Raw genomic sequence first — 20,069 nt, 5'->3', positions numbered from 1 at the left:
AGGAAGGGTAGTTCCTGACACGGAAGTGCGTCACCGGAAAGGGACAGTGAGTTGAGGGCTGCGCTCGCGTGTTCTGCCAGCGATGTCGGCGGGCCGGGGACCTTTAGAGTTCCACGCCAAGCAGCCCTGGCGACCCAAAGCGGTGACAGAAGATCCGGAGGAGGAAGACGAGGAGGATAGCGATGAGGCCAAGGATGGCTTCTCTCTGGAGGAGGTGTTACGTCTCGGAGGCACCAAGGTACCAGCCGCAGGCTCCGGGGAAGGGGATGCGCACGGCTGCCGGGAGTGTGAGACCCGCATCCCAGCCTCCGACTTGTTCTGAGCGCTTCCCACGCCTTTAGCTGCTCTTCGGTGGAATAAAAGTAGCCGGATTGCATGTTTTCTCCTGGGTTTATGCCTTTTTTGTTGTTGTTTCTCGGGACAGAGTTTCTCTGTGGCTTTGGAGTCTGCCCTGGAACTAGCTCTTGTAGACCAGGCTGGCCTCGAACTCCCAGAGATCCGCCTGCCTCTGCCTCCCGAGTGCTGGGATTAAAGGTTTGCGCCACCACCGCCCGGCCTATGCTTCCTTGACTTGTGGGCGCCGTCACGCCCGTCAGCTAGGAGAAAACTAACTTACTTGTCCCAACCTCGTGGATTTAACTTTGGAACGCTAGAGTATGCCTAATCCGAATCTGCCGGGTTAAAAGAGAAATGCCTTATCGGCTGGATTGAAGTTGCCAAAAGGACCTGCAAGTTTACAATAGCCTTTGATGGAAGCGCCTTTTCGTACCTGCGCTACTCATAAAGTGTTTTTTTATTTATTAATGGAGGGACTGCTGTATGTTCGTTGGTACTCGTGTATGGAAATCAAAGGACAACTTTGTGGAGTCGATTCTCTCCTTTATGTGTATTCCGGGAATCGAACTCCGGTCGCTATGCTTGCTTGGCAAGGGCTTGACCTGCTGAACCACCCCATGCCCTCTCACATAAACTTTTGCCTTTGCTCACCCGATACGTTACAAATGCATGTGTCGTTGCGATTTTCATTGGATTTCTGTGGCTGACAGCGTGAGCATCTTTTCTCTGAGAACCTTCTTTTCCTATAGTCTACATGTCCTCGGCACACTTTCTTGTTGGCTATCTGTGACTTTCCCAGGCAGTGGTGTATTAATCCAATTGTGATGAAGTTCTTCCTGCAGTTCTGGGTTTGTGGTATAGTTTTAACGTTTTTTTCTGTTTCTGCAGCAAGATTACCTTATGCTGGCTACTTTGGACGAAAATGAGGAAGTGGTGGATGGAGGCAAAAAAGGAACAATTGACGATCTTCAGCAAGGCGAATTGGAGGCATTTATCCAAAATCTTAACTTGGCCAAATACGCAAAGTCTTTGATTGAAGAGGATGAACCAGATGAAAAAGAAAATGATAGCAAAAAGGAAGCAAAAATACAGAAGGTAGAAAATAAAAAACAAAAAGCAATAGAAAGTAAAAATACATCAGAAAAGAAGGTGAAAAATCAGAGTGTACCAGAACAGCATTCTGATAGCAGTGCTATCCCTACACTCAAGAAAGATAAACAACCCAACGTCTTCGAATTTCTTGAGCGGCAAGCGTTGTTACTGAAGCCTGGAGGCAAGTGGTACGACATGGAGCACAGCAACGACTGCTCTTCGGAGCCCCAGCCTCGCGATGTGGTGGCGAAATACAAAGCCCTGGCTCAGAAGCTGTATGAGCACGAAGTCAGCTTATTCAAAAATAAGACAAGTAATCAAAAGGGAGGCTCTTCCACCTGGATGAAGGCAATTGTGTCGTCAGGGACACTAGGTGACAGGATGGCGGCCATGATCCTCCTGATCCAGGATGATGCTGTTCACACACTCCAGTTTGTAGAAACCCTCCTGGGCCTCGTGAAGAAGAAGGGCAGCAAGCAGCAGTGCCTCCAGGCTCTGGATACATTCAAGGAGCTACTCATTACAGACCTGCTGCCGGACAGTCGGAAGCTGCGGGCCTTCAGCCAGCATCCTTTGCACAGACTGGAGGAGCTGTCCAGCGGCAACAAGGACTCGAGAGATCGAAGGCTCATCCTGTGGTATTACGAACACCAGCTGAAGCAGCTAGTAGCAGAGTTCGTGCAGGTCCTAGAAACTCTAAGTCACGATTCCCTGGTCACCACTCGGATCCGGGCCCTCGTGGCTGCTCACGAGCTGCTGTGCGATAAGCCAGAGGAGGAGAAGGCTCTTCTGGTTCAAGTGGTAAACAAGCTGGGAGACCCTCAGAACAAGATCGCCACGAAAGCGTCCCATCTGTTAGAGGTGTTACTGCGGAAGCATCCCAACATGAAAGGGGTCGTCTGCGGAGAAATAGAACGGCTGCTCTTTCGCTCCAATATCAGCGCCAAAGCTCAGTATTATGCGATTTGCTTTTTAAACCAAATGGTCCTCTCCCATGAAGAAAGTGAGTTGGCTAACAAATTGATAACTCTTTATTTTTGTTTCTTTCGGACTTGTATCAAGAAGAAAGACATTGAATCAAAAATGCTGAGCGCCATTCTAACAGGAGTGAACAGGGCATACCCTTATTCCCAGACGGGTGACGACAGGGTGAGGGAGCAGGTGGACACTTTATTCAAAGTGTTGCATGTTGTAAATTTCAGTACCAGTGTGCAGGCTTTAATGCTGCTTTTCCAAGTAATGAATTCTCAGCAGACGCTATCCGATCGGTATTATACAGCATTATACAGGTAAGCGCATAGCTCTGTGGTGTATGAATGCATGGAAACCTGCTCTGTAGCCCTGGCTTGCCTTGAATTTGCTATGGAATCAGGCTAGCCTAGAACTCCATGAGAGCGGCCTGCCTCTGCCTTCCAAGAACTCATTAAAAGCAGATTGAATGAGTATCAGATTTTATTGTTTGGCTTCTGTTAACCTTTCAGGTGGGGCTCTTATCTCTATATAAACTACTCAATTAGGTATAACAATCAGAGAACAGTCACAAAACCAGGGGCTCGTGACTTCTTTGTGTTCTTTCTCTTGGGGTCATTGATTTGCATTTTATCTGAGAAGGCAGAATAAATAGTCTCTTATTCTAACATAAGCAAGAAATTTATCCCTAACGAAGATGAGATTGTTACAATTGGTCATGAAGTCTCTAAACTGTGACCCCTGGATGTGAAGATGATCCTACGATTGAACGTTTGACCTTGATTTCATGTTGCAGAAAGATGTTGGATCCAGGGTTGACAACATGTTCGAAGCAAGCGATGTTTCTTAACCTCGTCTACAAATCTCTGAAAGCGGACATCGTATTGCGCAGGGTGAAGGCGTTTGTGAAACGATTGCTTCAGGTTACCTGCACTCAGATGCCGCCGTTCATCTGCGGGGCCCTGTATCTTGTGTCGGAAATCCTTAAAGCAAAACCAGATTTAAGAAGCCAACTGGATGATCATCCGGTATGGTTTTTACTGCTTCTTGACCCTGGGGGGGCTGGCGTGGGGGGTGCTTTTCTTTACTGATGGTAACGTCATTTCTCTGGAGAGAGTATGAGTTCTAGAACTGGACAGAGCTAGATTTCACTGCCTGGGGTACAGCTAGCTAGAAGGGCAGGTTGCTTGACTCCCCTATTTATTGCATAGTAAGCTGCACTACAATAGAAATTGCCATCATATGAGGTAGTTATGGGTGATTATAAAGCAAATAGATCTTTTCAGCTTGTTTCCTCAAATAGATCTTTTCAGCTTGTTTCCTCAGTTATGAAATGGAAATAAAAGCCAGGCCGTGGTGGTGCACACCTTTAATCCCAGCACTCGGGAGGCAGAGGCAAATGGAGGGAGCTCTATGAGTTCAAGTCCAGCCTGGTCTACAAGTGCTAGTTCCAAGACAGGCTCCAAAGCTACAGAGAAACCGTGTCTCAGAAAAAAAGAAAGGAAGAAAGAAAAAAAGAAAGAAAGGAAGGAAGGGAAATAAATAGTAATAACACCTGCCTCTATTATTTACAACACAGAAAACATTTGAGGGCTCAGTTCTAAACTCTGGTTCAGAATCTGGCTCTCTTGTGTTTAAGAAGAAAGAATATAATCTTCCTTTTCATTGTGAGCAGAATTCTGACCTTGATTTTCCTTGGTTGGTGTTTTCACACATTACCAGAATTGCCGTAAGTGAGTCTTCTCTGAGACTACATCACGTAGATCAGTGCGGCTTTGCTGTTGGTTAACAGCCCTTGATCCATTTTGTTAGGAATCTGATGAAGAAAACTTTGTTGACGTGGGAGATGACAGTGATGTAGAAAAGTTCACTGACGCAGACAAAGAAACGGCAGTTGATGCAGTGAAGGAAGTCGGAACCGAAGACACCGGGACTGCGGGCAGCACAGAAGCCGAGAAACCCAAGACCGCTTCCTGGGTGCACTTTGACAACCTGAAGGGTGAGGGGCTTTAGCTAAATGAAGGAATAAGTTTCCTTTCACCTTCATAGTCAAGCAAGTGCGCGTGCATTTGTGTGTGTGTGTGTGTGTGTGAGAGAGAGAGAGAGAGAGAGAGAGAGAGAGAATATGCTGGAGGTGGAACCCATAGACTTTGGGTGTACTGAGCAAGCATTATATGACTGAACTACATTTGCAATTTGCAACCATAAAATTTTAATAGTAGGAAATCACAGATAATTTTTATTAACAGAACTACATGATTTAAATAAATATTTGAAATCAAAGCAGATGCCTTTTAGAGCTGTGGAAATTAGGTAGACAAAACAATGAAATGCTTGATGCGCTGTGAGTCATTTCTTCCGGTTTTAAATGGGAGTTTATGCCAGTGAGGCCCCTCAGGCAGAGCACATGCAGACGCCCACGCGTGGCTCACGAGAGGTTGGATTTCTGAATGGAACTGTAGTTGATCCGATCTCTGTGACCTTTCTCGATTTTTTTGTGGCCATGATATTCACCCTTTGCAGTTTCTTAAGCAAAGTTTTGTTTTAAATGTTTTATTTCATATGTCTGTGTGTTTAGCCTTTAGTATATATGTCTATGCGCACATGCATGCCTACTGACCAGGAAGTGAGAAGAAAGCATGGATACCCTGGAACTGGACTTGCAGGCAGTTGTAGGTGCTGGGGTAGGTGGGGGTGGTTCATGGCTAAAGTAATTCAGCTTTAAATTTCTGTTCCAGATATATTAAAGAGATGCTAGTAGTTGTCAGGAAGGATTTACCTATATAAAGCACAAACTGTCATCTTTTTCGAGGATGGAGAGCATTTGTTAGGGCTACACAATTAATAGTGTATTTCAAAAATCATGCTTAAAATGTTAATTTCTAGGGCCAGTGAGATAACTCACCAAGGAAAGGGAAAAGCATTTGCCGCCATGCCTTATGGCCTAATTCCAATCCCTGGGACGCACGTTTTGTACTGGAAGGAGACCTGGCTTCTGAAAATTGTCTTTTGGTCTCCACGTCCAGTGGCACGTGCACACTCATACACACACAATAAATAAAAGTAGAATGGAAAAGGAATATTTAATCTTTTATCTCTGGGTTTCTGCAAACATGCAAATCTATTCCAAGAAAAAGATTCCTGAATGTAGTTTAGTAGCGAGGATTTGGAAAACTGCAGCACTAAAATACGCTAGACTTGTCCCTGTAGGTCTTTTATTTCCATCTTACTGTTCATGACTATGTTTTCTTAGCACTTTCTCTGGCTGCTTAAAGACTACTGTGGAGATTGATCATTCTGCAGTCAGGGCCAGTATGTTACAAAGTTTAGAGACTTTGCATTTTTTAATCTAAGATTAGATTACTGAACTACTAACAGTTTTGAAGATTGGTCTGTCTGTGAGAATGTTGGTTATAATTGAAGTCTCTTCTTCAACTAGGAGTAAAGCATTTCAAAATACTTTATTCGTAGGTAGCAAGCTGTTAAAGACATACGATCCATTCAGTAGAAATCCTCTGTTCTGTGGAGCTGAAAACACAAGTCTTTGGGAGCTCAGAAAGGTAAAATAATGCCGTCTACCTTTTCATTTGTTTGTGGCACATAATCTTGCTTTCATGCCTTATAACACATTGAAACTTTTCTTGCAAGTGATAGAATTAATGTGAAATTTCACATGGACAAAATATAGTGTATGTTTATTTTACAGAAACGTCTAACTGATAGGCATGTAAATAAAAATGCCATACCTCACACTACTCCATTGAGGCCCCGAGATCACAGCTCCTGTCCTGGTAATAACAGGGTGTCATCATCTTTGTCAATACGCTAACTGTAGCACAGGTGATTCTAACAGAAGATGGGGTGCACTGCTAGTGCCCTGATAGTTAAAGATGGTGACACCAGCTGTGTTTGTAGCCATTAAATTTCGTTATATTTTTCTCTGCTTGTACTTGGAGTATAAAGGGAAGGGGGAAAGCCAGAATCACTTGAGAATAATAAAGCAAGTATTGCTTTCATTATCTTGACCTGAAATACATGCCGGTGTTCCCTGTGTATATGGCTACCCACTCTTGCTGTGCACCTGAGGGTGAAGGTCAAACTGTGTCCAAGGTAGATCTTGGTCAGCTGTTCCTGATAGACTGGCTGGCAAGCTGTGGACTCTGAGACACATTTGCCTGTAAATGAAGTAATTGATTTTTTTTTTTTTTTTTTTGCTTCAGGCAAAACAACTAATAGTATTTGTTGTAAGTGACAGAATTCACTCTCACAAAGATGAAACGTTAGGCTTCCACAAGTAATCCCATGGGATCAAACCTCTGTACAAAGATTGCTGATAAAATTAGTGATTACACCAACAGTGGAATTTTGTGTAGTTTGAAGAAACTGCCAACTCATCCAGTGTTTTTCAAATGTCCAGTGTACAGTGTGGCGCATTCATATGTAGGTAAGGTCTACGTTCTTGGTAGACCAGCTAACTTAAGTAACAAATGCCCAAGGCCAGTTGGTATGGCTGATTCTACTCTGCAGTTAATTTCCCTTTCAGTATAACATCCCAGAAGGAAATCTACATGCAGGTGAAAGACTTGATAAATTCATTTTCAACCATAGATCTGTTTGAGGCTAGATTCTCTTCATATATGTTCAAATAGTATGGAATTCAGGAAAAGATTTTAAAATGCATTTTGTTCTACTTAGTAAACACAAAAATAGTTAACTATTATTCCCATAATGGACAACATAGTAAAAATAGTAATTAACTATTATTTCCAAAATGAGTTAATGCTTCTTAATTTTATAATTTTTGTTCTGAAAAAAAAATACTGATTTTTCATGAACATGTTTACATAAATATCTAGTGTGTATATTATGTATTATTTCATTTTATGTATATGAGTATTTTGCTTACATGTATATAAGTCTACCTACGTGCATACCTGGTTCCCAAGGAAGACAGAAGGAACTAGAGTTACAGGCAATAATGAGTCACCAGCCATGTGGGTGCTGGGACCTGAACCCAGGACCTCTGCAAGAACATCAGCCACTCTGACCTGCTAAGCCATCTCTCCGGCTCCTGGATTTATTAATTTCATTGAACTATAAGCATTTAAAAATTTCCTGTTGTAATTTCTAATAAAGTAAATATAAAAATAACCCACTTATGTGGAAGCTCTTAAAATCTCAGATTTCTAAGTGTACATGTGATTTGGAAACCCAAATGTTTGAGAATCACTTTTTTTATGTATTAGGTTAAGTTTCAGTTTCCTAGATTTTTCTCAAATAACCTGTAATTTTGCTAAATATTGACCATAGGAATAATGACATTCACATTTTTTCTTTATAGTTATCTGAGCATTTCCACCCTTCTGTGGCCCTTTTTGCTAAGACTATCCTTGAGGTGAGTCTAAAATACTCTTTAAAATATGTAAGTATTGTAGTTTTGATCATCAGTAATTGATGGCATAGTTTCCCCGACTTGTAGAATCTGATATTTTCTGCCATTGTTGAGGACCAGTGACTTATTTGACACAGAGAACTTCCTGCTCTGGGGGAAGGGAAATAAAGCACATCAGCCACTGCAGCTACTTATTGTGAGCTGGCCCTTCTGGAGAAGGTTGTTCTCCTCTGATCCCTGGCTGACTTTTTCAGTGTTTGGGTCTCATCATGCTTACATAGTCTATATTATAAATACTACCTATGAAACTACCAGCGCATAATAGAATGTGTGTGTTTAGTTTTTTTAGTATGGTGTAATGAGAAGAATATCTGAAGGGTTATTGTTCCTATGCGCCTCGGATATGAAGAACTGCAGCTTATGCTTTCCTGGTTTTCTTATTTGGATATGTAGGCTATTTATTTATTTCTTTTACTAGACCCATAAACTCTTCCCCATTTTCCCACCTTTCAGGGAAATTTTATTCAGTATTCAGGGGACCCACTGCAGGATTTCACACTCATGAGGTTCTTGGATCGATTTGTATACCGAAACCCAAAGCTACACAAAGGCAAAGGTATGCTTCCAGTTAACAACTTTCGTTTAGTGAGTGAATGAATCTACAACTACATCAGACTGCTGTGATTTACATTCCAGAAAATACTGACAGTGTCGTGATGCAGCCGAAAAGGAAGCATTTTATAAAGGACGTCCGTAATCTTGCTGGTAAGCACTGAGCCGGGGCAGTTGAAACCAAAAGGATACAAAAGATAGTGCAACACAAATTATATTCTTTGACTCACTTTATCATATTAAAAAGTTCAAGCATATCCAAAGTGAATAAAATTAGCAACCCTCTGACAGCCATTCCCCAGCCTTAACAGTTACACCGTTCTGTCTGGCTTTTATCACATAGCTCTGTCAGTAACCCGCATGTATAATTCATATCAGCTGCAGTTCAGACCACCTCAGACTCTCCTCGTACCTAGTACTGGCTGAGGAAAGCAAAAATGCACAGCTGACTTTTCCACACGGAGCGTTGTCGGTGTGGGTGGTGTCCTGTAATTGGTACCGATCTTCTCTATTCAGAGAGGACATTTCTTCACACGCCACGTCTCGCCCTCATCTTGCTCAGAAATTAGGATTACCGTAGAAGTTGTAGTTATTTCCCACCAACGTCTCAGAAATCTAGAAATGTTGATAGGATTACTCAGAGGAAATGAGAATTGTAAGCCTAATCTTTTTTTTTTTTTTTTTTTTTTTTTTTTTTTTTTTTTTCGAGACAGGGTTTCTCTGTAGCTTTGGAGCCTGTCCTGGAACTAGCTCTTGTAGACCAGGCTGGCCTCGAACTCACAGAGATCCGCCTGCCTCTGCCTCCCGAGTGCTGGGATTAAAGGCGTGCGCCACCACTGCCCGGCATAAGCCTAATCTTTAAATCAAGTCAGAAATTTTAGTTCTATAGAAAAAAATTGTATTTTTCAATTCTTTGTTAGTGTCTGAAGAATTAAGTAAAATTGTGAAAAGTTCTGTTAATGATTACTTCCTGTCTTTAGAATTAGAAGCATTATTGTACTTTTCTTCTAAGACAACCAGATTATGCTACAATCCTGCCTGTGAGTGGTAGAGGCAGGAGGATCAGGAATTAGGATCATCCTCAGTACTACAGTGAGGTTAAGGACAGCCTGAGCTATAGAAGGCCCTGTCTCAAAAGCAAAACAAGTAGGGTTAGCAACTTGAGAACTCCGTGAGGCCTTCAGTGGTTAGGAGTACTTGCTGCTCTGGGAGAGGGCCCACACTGGATAGCTCATCTGTGACTACCTGTAGCGTCAGCTCTAGGGAGATCTAACACCTGTGCAGTCTCATGCCCATGCCCACTCACATACGTATAAATAAATCTTTTCAAATAATGTCTGTTTCTCTTGAAACTTGTGCCTTGAGTACAGATGGAGAATAATAAGAGAATACATTTTCTACTGTGCCTATGTTCTGCCTGCTATTCCCCTTTTTTTGTTTGTTTGTTTTGTTTTTCGATATAAGGTTTCTCTGTGACTTTGGAGCCTGTCCTGGATCTAGCTCTTATAGACCATACTGACCTCAAACTCACAGAGATCCGCCTGCCTCTGCTTCCCAAGTGCTGGGATTAAAGACGTGCGCCACCACCGCCCGGCTTTGCCTGTTTTTCCCTACTACACTGCTGGACCTCTTTCCACCATTGTCATCTTTTTAAGATTTCACTCTGCCGGTGTGTTAGCTATAGCCCGAGAGCTGGAGCGGCACAGGGAAATGGTCATAATAAAATGTCTTGTTTCTGCAGTGAATAGTAAAGAGTTCCTTGCAAAAGAAGAAAGCCAGATCCCAGTGGATGAAGTGTTTTTCTACAGGTAAGGTGGTACAGCATCCTTGGGGAATGTCTGAATGTTAATGTTGGATACAGTGCTTTATTGATATTGGACAATTATGAAAAGATCAGGTTATATGTCCATTTCTTTTCAAAGGAAATTTACTGATTCTGCTATTCCTCAAAACCTTAGTGAAATTGGTCAGCTTGAGGATTTTAATAATGGAGTATATAAATTTGGTTTCTGAATCTGACTTTGTGAAACTTTAGGCTTTCGTTTCTTCGGAACTGTATTGCCTAAGCTGGCTTCCAACTTGTGATCCTCCTGCCTCCGTCTCCCAAACGTGATTATAAACATGCTATCACACCTGGTTTCTTTTTCGTATTAAGTAGTGATTCCTTCATAGCCTTCATCTGTGAGTTTAGTACAGCAGTAACTCGGAAGTCATTATCTGGACCTTGACTTCAGGTAGAAGTGATGAAGTGCACTCTGAAGCTGTAGTGAGCTCAGAAGTCACTGCTGCTGCTTTTAGTGTCTTTATCTGGTTGACTAGTTAAATTTATAATATTGCTTTTTAAAAAAAAAAAAACGTAAGTGTGAATAATTTCACAGTGGGTGTGATGCCATCTGGGAAATGTTGGGTTTACTGTGACGTGGGTGAGCTGATGAACTGTTAGGATTTGAGGTCACATGGAACCACTATATTCTCATGCTTAGACAATGAGTGTTGAGGTTATTGTTTGTGGGTTGTCGGGGATCAGATTCGGGGTCTTGTTCATGCTAGGCGACATTCTGATGCCACAAAGTTGAGTTTGAAGAACCAGCTTGAAAAGAGCATGGCGGCGGAGAGCTGTAATCCCTGCACTCAGGGCAAAGGCAGCAGATTGCTGTAATCCCTGCACTCGGGGCAAAGGCGGCGGATAGCTGTAATTCCTGCACTCAGGGCAAAGGCAGCAGATTGCTGTAATCCCTGCACTCGGGGCAAAGGCGGCGGATAGCTGTAATTCCTGCACTCAGGGCAAAGGCGGCGGATTGCTGTAATCCCTGCACTCGGGGCAAAGGCGGCGGATTGCTGTAATCCCTGCACTCAGGGCAAAGATTGTCTGTGCAAACCAGCCTAGGTCACGTGGTGAGACCCCGTAAAGCAAATGATTAGCTTCACATTTCAGAACTTTACAGCTGTTTTGTTTAACTCAAAACACTTTTTATATTGAATACAAATTTGACTCATTTGAGTATCCAGTAACACACTTTTAGAGTTATTCGTCTTCAGTCATGAATTATGCAGATATGTAATATGCATTTTATTTAGGTATTATAAGAAAGCTGCGGTTGTTAAAGAGAAACAGAAGCGCAGTGCAGATGAAAACAGCATAGAAGATGTTGATGATGAAGAATTTGAAGAGATGATTGGTAATTTGTTTTTGTTGACTCAATTTATAAAATTATTACTATTAATAAAATGTAGAACATTGGTGAACTTAGTTTTTAGAAATCATTGATCTGCAGATTATAGTGGAAGATTGAGAAATAGCATGTAGTAACTTGCTCATATTTTATTCTTGGAAAATATGCTTTGAACAATATGTAAAAAAATTCTATTTGCAGAAGAGTGTTTCCTTCCTAAGACCAAGTCTCTGATGAGACAGACTTTTTATTGTTCATAATCTCCTAATCCTGTTAGTAGCAATGGTCTGCTGCTTGATCGTTTTCATCTTTATAATCCGTAGAGCTTGAGAATTTTTAACTGAAATGGAATCAAGTGAAATGGTATCACCGTCACATCCTGTCTATGCTTAGTGAAACAGTAAACACAAAAGTTGTCTTTGTCATTTTAGAGATTTCATTGAGCTCCTAGGTCTGTGTGAGACACGCCGGCGGAGTGCTAATGACAGCATTCTGCTGTGTGACGTGCTGACTCGCCCTCGCAGTTGACGGGGTATAATGTGTATCGCTCTTGTCCTTTGCACTCTTATAATTTGTATATTGTTCTCGGGCAGACACATTGGAAGACGATAACTGCTTCACACCTGGAAAGGACGATATTGATTTTGCCAGGTAAAACTCTTTCCTGTTTTTCCAGTATTTCATAAAGTATTGCTCATTAGAACAGCAGACCATAGAAATTACTTGATCCATAAGGGGAAATTCACCTGGGTTAGGGACTTTTATTCTGGAACTTTAGAATGCCTTGAGCAGTCTGTAATTCTTTTACATAGTTGAACAGTATATCTTAGTGTCCTGAGCACACTTTAGAAAACCCTGCCTTCCTTTACAAGTGTGGAGTTTGTTTGTTTTTCTAGCAATATGAAAAAAACGAAAGGAACTAAGGAGAACTTGGAAGATTCCGAAAGTAGTGACGATGAGGTTGGTGACCTGGATGATGATGAAGTTTCCCTGGGAAGTATGAATGATGAAGACTTTGAAATTGATGAAGATGGAGGAACATTCATGGATGTGTCAGATGATGAAATTGAAGGTAATCGAGTATACGTTTAAAAATAAATAAACTTCCAAGGGGTGGTGGCGCACACCTTTAATCCCAGCTCTTGGGAGGCAGAGGCAGGTGGATCTCTGGGGGTTCGAGGCCAGCCAGGGCTACACAGAGAAACCCTTTCTTGAAAAACAAAAAATAAATAAACCACAAATTACTTAGCTTTCTTGTTAATTCCTAGACAAATACAGGGTTTTTTTAAAATATAGGTTTCTATATCTAAGTAAGACACATGTCAGTGTTGAATTTTAGCTTTAACCAACAACCTCTCTATAACAGTTTCAGTTGAGCTGTATTGTGGCCTCTGTTTGACGTTAGTATAAGGGGCTGGTGGTGTGGCTCAGTGGTAGAGTGTGTCCTAGACTGTGTGAGGTCCAGTTCGGAGCCTCAGCACTCCTGAAGAAGGAAAGGAGGAGTGATGAGCTGTTTACCCCCCAAAAAGTCACTATTCATATTGTTGTATAGCACGGGTGGAAGAGGTGAAAAATGGAAACTGCAGATGATGGGGAGCGGCCGCAGTAGTGTGTGGACTGCGGCTCCTCTTGTCCTTTCACCGCCCGCTACTGTGCCCTGCTTTGCATCTTATGGACCTCAGCAGCGAATGTTTCTTATTTACCGAAGTGTTTAGTCTTACTAATGGCCACTGAGTAAATTACGTTCTTGCAAACTACATCAGGCACTCTTAGAGACTGGAGCATCCTGTGTCCTCCAGGCCCATTCTGTTGGGACTGGAGGGCTGTGAACCCACATGGAACAGACATGCCAGGCCGCACTGTTGTACTAGACTGTACCATACATTGAATTGGTATTTTCCAGGCTTATTTTTAAAATGGCTTAATAGTAAACTTTCTTGGGTAACAGAATTTGATGAAGTCGACTCCAAAGCCAGTACTAAAAAAAGCAAGAGAAAGAATGAAGATAATATTGACTTTGCTGGGTCGTTTCAAGGTAAGAAAATGCATTTAAATCTCTTCAAATCATAGCATCTGCCACGTGAAAAGTATTATCAGTTACTATTTTGGGAAATATATGTTTAAAATTTGGTTTGATACCATTTAAAAGGTTTTTTCTTAAAGTATCAGTTCTCAGGCATCTTCCACCTTCTGTTTAAGACAAAGGTTTCTCGTAGGCTTGGGATTTCACCAGATAGGCCAGGCTAACTGCTCCAGGAGATCCTAGGCACCCACCTGTCTCTGCCTCCTAGCTCACCATCACTGAGATTACAGCCACTGCAGTAGGTTTTTATAAGACTTCTGAGATCTGGACCCTGACCGACACACTTGTAAGGCTAGTGTCCCGGTTAAACCATCTCCCCAGCCACGAAAGGTGGATAAATAGTTCTTTAACATGAAAACCTGTTTCTCACATGCATCCCGGTTTTGTCTCAAGTTCCTCCCTTTCACAATAAGTATCTCCAGATGGTCTTTTCAGTCATGTTTATAGAGTCCAGTTATATGTGAGCGCTGTTCCACACTTTAACTTCCTTGAAAGGTTTATAGATTAAACTGTAGGTGAGTTTTATTAGATATTTTATTTTTAGTAGCATAAACAAACATTTATTGATAGCGAAATAAACATATTGTCAGTCAACTTTTCAAGTCCAAAGAGTAAGACCTGAATTACAATGTATAGTTTGCTTCACATATTACGAACTCCATCCATGTCACCTGTGGAATTTTAATCCTGAGCGATACTGTTGGTTTCTTCTGAGGATAAATCCTGAACAGCAACCAAATCTGAAAAATAGGCACACGCTTTGAATAACCTACACACAATTTTTTTTTTTTAGGATCAAAGAAAAAGAAGAAAAGATTCGATGACTCCAGCCTGTTTGTCTCTGCTGAGGAGGTAGCTAATGTGATGACTAGAGAGTAGCTGTTTCCATTCTTTTCAAGTTTTCTCCTAACCTTCCTCACTGTTTCTTTTTTTTTCTCCCTTTTAAGTTTGGCCATCTGTTGGATGAAAACATGGGATCCAAGTTTGATAATATTGGCATGAACGCCATGGCTAACAAAGACAATGCAAGTAAGTAAATTGATCCACCCCCACTCCCCCTGTGGGTGGGGTGTAACCCAGGCTTCCTTAAACTCACTCAGTAGCTCAGGCTAGCCTTGATAGCTTGATTCTCCACCTTGTAAGCAATAGGATTATAAGTGTACACTACCAGGTTGCCTTGAGTTTGTTAGTCAAGCGTTTTAATTGGTATTTCCCTGTAGATGTCCCTAGGTGGCAGAAAACTTGCTTGTCACATAGCAAGACATTTAAACCACACAAACAGACTACAGACTCAAAACATTTTTTTCTTGGAGGGTCAGTCTTTTATTTTGACTTGGCTAAAGGTTTACTCTTATATGCTTGAAGACATTTTTAAATTTCTGATGTTACTAGTTTCTATTTTTCATAAAAATAGAAAAGAAAAATCTTTTCAGTATAAGACCTTCCATACTGTTTCATTTGTCAAATACTTGGTTTCCACAGTGGGGGAGGGTGGGGTGGGAGAGCACAGGCCACGCGCCCTAAGATGCAGTCCCGCTCGGGAGGACTGTCTGTGGGAGTCGAGCCCACAGTGACATGGACTCATCTTTCATCTCCCCTCCAAGGCTTCAAACAGCTCAAGTGGGAAGCTGAGCGTGATGATTGGCTGCACAACAGAGATGTGAAAAGCATCATCAAGAAAAAGAAAAATTTCAAAAGGAAGATGAAAATCCCTCAAAAATCCAAAAGGCAAAGGAAATGAGTGCTTAGGAGTGGATAATAAATGAAGATTCTACTCACCCTTAATTCTTGCTGTCCAACCACTTTTCTTGATCTTTCTCTCTCACTCCATACATGCCAGACTGTTCCATGGATTTGTAATAAACTATAGAAACAAAATGCTGTCATGTATAAAGTCATACAAAGAGTTAAACCTATATTGAAAAACTACTTTCATAACAAGACGAAAGGGGCAGTAGGGCTCCTTGTTCACAGGCAAGCCCCGAACAGCAATGAACTGCTTGTTGGGACACTTGGTGGATGCTTGGCTTAGGTAAGTGTGACGGCGTCCTGTCCAGCCTTAACTGTCATGAGGTAGGCATGAGCTCTTTCCACAGAGAAGCAGAGCCTGAGGAAAAGTCTTTCCTAGCAGTAGCCTTAAGCCACCCATGGTTATGTCCACCGCCATCCTAGGTCTCATCCTGGAATCTATTCTTAACCATTGAAAGGCTCCTGTCGGGTGGGGCATATAACTCTGATGGAAGGCTTGCCCAGCATTTGTAAAGCCTGGGGTTCAACAGAAGAAGTAACAAGAATGAAGCCCAGAGCTAACTGTCCTAAGTAACTGGGTGAGTCCTTACTGTGCTCTCAGGAGGCCACTAGTGTTGGAAACTGACCACAAAGGCATTTAGTCCGAAGTTGTAAAAGTACCACAGAATTTACAGGCTGTTTTGCGCGTGAATTTTTACTTGAAGAAAAACATACCTTCCAAGATGAAGGGGAATGTCTTGCTCATTGTTTGCCTGAAATCTGACATTTAAAAAAAAAAGTCATTTTAGTAACCTATTGAGCCACAATTTAGTATATTAGTGTCTTAGAATTTTGTATTAAGGTCCCTCTGCTAATCTAAGAACTAAATCTTGTAGAATAAGATATAAAATACATTCATCTCAAAATACAGCCTTTATACTCATATTCCTTTAAAGACTATGAACATCAGTAGCACCCTGGACACAGTGTCCTAATGAAGTACTTTGAGGATGACCAAGGACTAGCTTTAAGGATAAATCACTGCCCTGGGACTGTTCCCTGCTTTAGTTGGAGAAGGAAGTAATAACACTTACTAATCATAAAAGCCAATAAATCTACTCCACTGTCTTCAGGAACAGCAGGGAAGACGGTTTCAGTGCTGCTGCTAATGCTGAGAAGCAGTTCTGTGGCCTAGGGTCAGTGTCACCTCGTCCTAGGATTACCAAACAAGTAAAATGCAGGCCAGGCTGCCTCCATCCGCTCACTTCTGCAGAGCCATTCCTTGCTGAGCCAGAACAGGGACACTTGTTCTACCTTCCCCAGCAAAACGCAGGCTCCTAGTCTGCAAGTCGGATGTGAGTTGCCTACTCTACAATAACAAACACCTTGCTCTCCCAGCACCTTGCCCATAAAAATGTCTAATAGCTTCAATCTAAAAAACATTTTGCCCAGAAATGCACTGAGCATTTCGTACATACCCAGCTAGAAAAGATTAACCACTGAACTGTGTTTACCTTGGCTGGAGTTCATCTTTTTAAACAAAAAATAAGCTCCAAAAACACCCACAAGTTCAGCTGCTAAAACTCCTTTAAAGATCTTCCTTGCCAGCGGTTCCATGGTTCGAGTCATCCTAAAGTTAACAACATGAACGACCGTGTTTAAACTTAACCACATCTATAAAGACCCCCACCCTCAGGTTCAATGCTTTTTGTTTGGTTGGGGTTTTTTTTTTGTTGTTGTTGTTGGTTTTGATTTTTTTAGGACAGGGTTTCTCTGTAGCTATGGAGCCTGACCTGGAACTCCTGTAGACCAGGCTGTCCTGTAACTCACTGAAATCTGTAGTAGGAGGCTGCTTGTTTGTTTCCCAGCAGCCCAGACTCCCAAAATAATCACTCAGAAACTATGTTAATTAAAACACTGCTTAGCCAATAGCTTAAGTGTATTGCTAGCTTAATTTAACCATTTCCATTATTTTATATTTTACCACAAGGCTCATGGTCTACCGGCAAGGTTCCAACTGGCAGCTTATATCTTTCCCCTCTGGCAGCTACATGGCATCTTGGGACTCCGCCTTCTTTCTCCCAGCATTCAGTTTATTTTTCCCTGCCTAGCTACTCTGCCCTATTACAGGCAAAGCCCGCTTCTTTATTCATTGACTAATAAAAGCAACACATATACAGAAGGACTTCCCACACCAGAGATCCGCCTGCCTCTGCTCCCTCAGTGCTGGGATTAAAGGTGTGCCCGGCCACTGCCCAGCTCAGAGCTTTATGTATGAAACCCAAAAGTTAGGTACATTTGGTGTAGAAATTCCTCCATACAGGTTCCAATCTCCATGCCTTAGGAATGTGATAAACCAAGAACCCAAGACAGGATAAAAAGCACAGAAATTCTGAGGAGACTTAAACCTTTTTTTGCAAAGCAAAACTGGAGGGACTAAGGCTTTTTAGTGTCTCTAATACAGAATGGGGAAGTAGGTTAGATGAACTTTTTAGCTGACCTAGGGATTAAAATGCAACCTAATAACAGGAATAGCATTGAAGGCCGTTCTGGAAACAAGAGGGAGGTTATTCTGTTAGTGAGTACACAGTTCGTGCCTTTGCTAGATGGATGTGAAACCAGACCATAAACTAATCAGGTCCTGTCCCTTGGGCACGTCTCTATTGAGTGTTGGAACACTTCAACTGCACCACGCCCAAAGCATCCCTAAATCTGCACTTTGCTTCCCACTCCCCAGATTTTGATTCAGCAAGCCTAGCGTGGACACCCCAATAATCCAGTCCTTTGAAGCCATTCCAGTTTTTATATAAGTTCCTGACCCATGAAGGGGTAGCTGACTGGGTGGAAATGGTAAAACTACAGTAACTGGAAGAATTCTCCCACCCTGCCCCATATGGAAAAAAATGAATCAAGAAAGGGGTGTTAGTGTTGAGCTTTTAGCAGGAGTCTCGAGTTCAATATCCAGCACTCATCGGGAAGTGTCTTTGAAGAAAGGTATACAGCAAATAAGAATTTGGCTTGCTGAATATATGAGAGTAGCCAAGTTTTTGCTCTGTTTCTCTATAGCTTAAAAAAAAAAACACTAATCCTTTTATCTCGTTCTGTATTTTCCCACTGTCTTCTGTTGTATAATAATGATGGGGTCCCTCCATCTTCTATTATCTCTCTTTCAAGATACCTAAGCGTGAAAGGTAATTAACTGTAAGGATTATTAGCCTTGGACTATGTTACCAAGTGTCCCTCCTCCGATGTTCCTTTTTCAAGTTAATAATGGAATCACTCGGGGACCAAAAGACTTAAACTTTATTACCCTCATTTTAAAAACGAAGCAAATAAACTCACATATAACTGGGGGTAGGGCAGAAAGGGCAGTAATCTGCATCGTGGACAGTCATGTTCAGCACCAAGTTCTCAGGGCTGTTTTTAATGTTCCAGGGCTGAGGCGAGGAGGGGACACGGCAGATCTGCCCAGTTAGGCAGCCTGTTCCATAGCTTAATCTGAGTAAAATCTTTTTTGATTGCTAAAGAGCGATGCTAAGGTTTCAAATAGTTCAAATGTGTGTAATGCAATATTTACTTTCTTAAAAAAATAAAAAACAGATGGACTTGTTACATTCCAAGGCCCATGGGGAGGGTTCCACTTAATAATAAAGTCCGTTAGTCATTGGGGCACACCTGACCAGACAAGACGGCCCAGGGAGACCAAAGACCACGGGGCCATCTTGCACAGGCTGTAACGCAGGGGAAGCAGCCCCGTGTGTCCTCCACACTTGACCCGGGGAAGGGAAGCAGGCCGGGCGCAGGTGATGCAGCCCGGCGTGACCTCCAGGACGGACCCCGGGGAAGGGAAGCCGGCGGGGCGCAGGTGATGCAGCCTGGCGTGACCTCCAGGATGGACCCCGGGGAAGGGAAGCCGACGGCCTGGCGAGCAACGCTGCGCCCTGGGGCTGCTGCCCGGGACGGCTCCAAAAGCGAGCGCCCGGCCCTACCCTGGGTCCAGGTCCCAGCAGGCGCCGCGGCGCTCGGCGACCCGGAAACGCTCGCGCCTGCCCCGCGCCCCTGCACCAGCGGGACAGTCACGCTCGAATCCTCCCCGACCCAAGAATGTCTCACAAGACCCCACGCGTCCCACGCTGGGGACCCGACGGCCCTGGACACACAGCCAGGTCCTTACCTGAGACCTGCGCACCCCGACGGCGCACGCTCACGGTCGCAGCGCCCCGCCCCCAGCTTTAGCCCCGCCCCACAGAGGATCCTGACCTGGCTGCGGCACTCCGTGTCTCTGGCGTAGAAGTTGTGGGAAGCTGCTCATTTTACAGGCAAGATTATCCAGCCCTCGGGCACACTCAAAAAAAAAAGAATTCACATTTGAACCCAAACCCAGGACACCGCCTCCAAATCTTGCATATAGATCCTCTCCCCACTCTGAACCCAAAGTGTGTCAGAGGAACCGCAACAAGCCTGGGACTGGCCAGAAATGTGGGACCTCTTAGCCAGATCCCTAAACAACCCCTCTTTACACGTAAAAGTTGGGAAGTGCTGCCCCTAGGTACTGCCCAATAGGCAAGAAGACAACTGACCCAAGGGAAGGAGAGGGAAGAGAAAGGGAGCAGGAATACCAATGAGCGACCACAGGCAGGACAAAACCTGGAATTCCAAACTAATCTGCTTTCATAAAAATGAG

At 42.9% G+C, this 20,069-nt stretch overlaps 2 protein-coding genes across 4 annotated transcripts; one reads left to right on the top strand and one right to left on the bottom strand.

Moving 5' to 3' along the window:
- The first annotated feature begins 46 nt into the window (after positions 1–46).
- On the top strand, positions 47–15,544 carry Cebpz (CCAAT enhancer binding protein zeta). Its single transcript, XM_041631163.1, has 16 exons — positions 47–238; positions 1,225–2,717; positions 3,194–3,425; positions 4,210–4,396; positions 5,869–5,957; positions 7,739–7,792; positions 8,303–8,405; positions 8,486–8,554; positions 10,143–10,209; positions 11,480–11,580; positions 12,168–12,225; positions 12,471–12,646; positions 13,523–13,609; positions 14,451–14,509; positions 14,605–14,686; positions 15,262–15,544. Exons 1-16 carry the CDS (start codon positions 83–85, stop codon positions 15,396–15,398), a joined length of 3,150 nt encoding a protein of 1,049 aa, XP_041487097.1. The 5' UTR covers positions 47–82; the 3' UTR covers positions 15,399–15,544.
- On the bottom strand, positions 14,174–19,786 carry Cebpzos (CEBPZ opposite strand). 3 transcript variants are annotated; one of them, XM_041631165.1, is made up of 5 exons: positions 19,646–19,786; positions 16,900–17,015; positions 16,121–16,165; positions 15,437–15,521; positions 14,174–14,397 (listed from the first exon to the last, which is right to left on the bottom strand). In XM_041631165.1, exons 2-4 carry the CDS (start codon positions 17,012–17,014, stop codon positions 15,439–15,441), a joined length of 243 nt encoding a protein of 80 aa, XP_041487099.1. In that variant the 5' UTR covers position 17,015; positions 19,646–19,786; the 3' UTR covers positions 14,174–14,397; positions 15,437–15,438. The 3 variants fall into 3 exon arrangements, with proteins under 3 accessions (XP_041487099.1, XP_041487098.1, XP_041487100.1); XM_041631164.1 differs by having other exon boundaries at positions 19,560–19,658; XM_041631166.1 differs by lacking the exon at positions 14,174–14,397 and adding an exon at positions 14,976–15,302 and having other exon boundaries at positions 19,560–19,658.
- Positions 19,787–20,069: the final 283 nt, after the last annotated feature.

The sequence above is a fragment of the Microtus oregoni genome, unplaced genomic scaffold, assembly GCF_018167655.1.
Source record: "Microtus oregoni isolate MIOR12 unplaced genomic scaffold, Mior012 000036F_ref0000092, whole genome shotgun sequence".
NCBI classification, from domain to species: Eukaryota; Metazoa; Chordata; class Mammalia; order Rodentia; family Cricetidae; genus Microtus; species Microtus oregoni.
Note: the sequence above shows the minus strand (reverse complement) of the source record. Positions and strands in the feature narration are given on the sequence as shown.

Excerpts from the sequence above, each read along its gene's own strand:
- Cebpz (XM_041631163.1), top strand. The coding sequence starts at position 83 with ATGTCGGCGGGCCGGGGACCTTTAGAGTTCCACGCCAAGCAGCCCTGG. Across the intron at positions 4,397-5,868 it reads GCACTTTGACAACCTGAAGG|GTAGCAAGCTGTTAAAGACA; the intron begins GTGAGGGGCTTT and ends CTTTATTCGTAG. Across the intron at positions 7,793-8,302 it reads TTGCTAAGACTATCCTTGAG|GGAAATTTTATTCAGTATTC; the intron begins GTGAGTCTAAAA and ends CCCACCTTTCAG.
- Cebpzos (XM_041631165.1), bottom strand. The coding sequence starts at position 17,014 with ATGACTCGAACCATGGAACCGCTGGCAAGGAAGATCTTTAAAGGAGTT. Across the intron at positions 16,166-16,899 it reads AAAGATGAACTCCAGCCAAG|ATTTCAGGCAAACAATGAGC; the intron begins GTAAACACAGTT and ends TTTAAATGTCAG. Across the intron at positions 15,522-16,120 it reads ATTCCCCTTCATCTTGGAAG|TTTATTACAAATCCATGGAA; the intron begins GTATGTTTTTCT and ends TTGTTTCTATAG.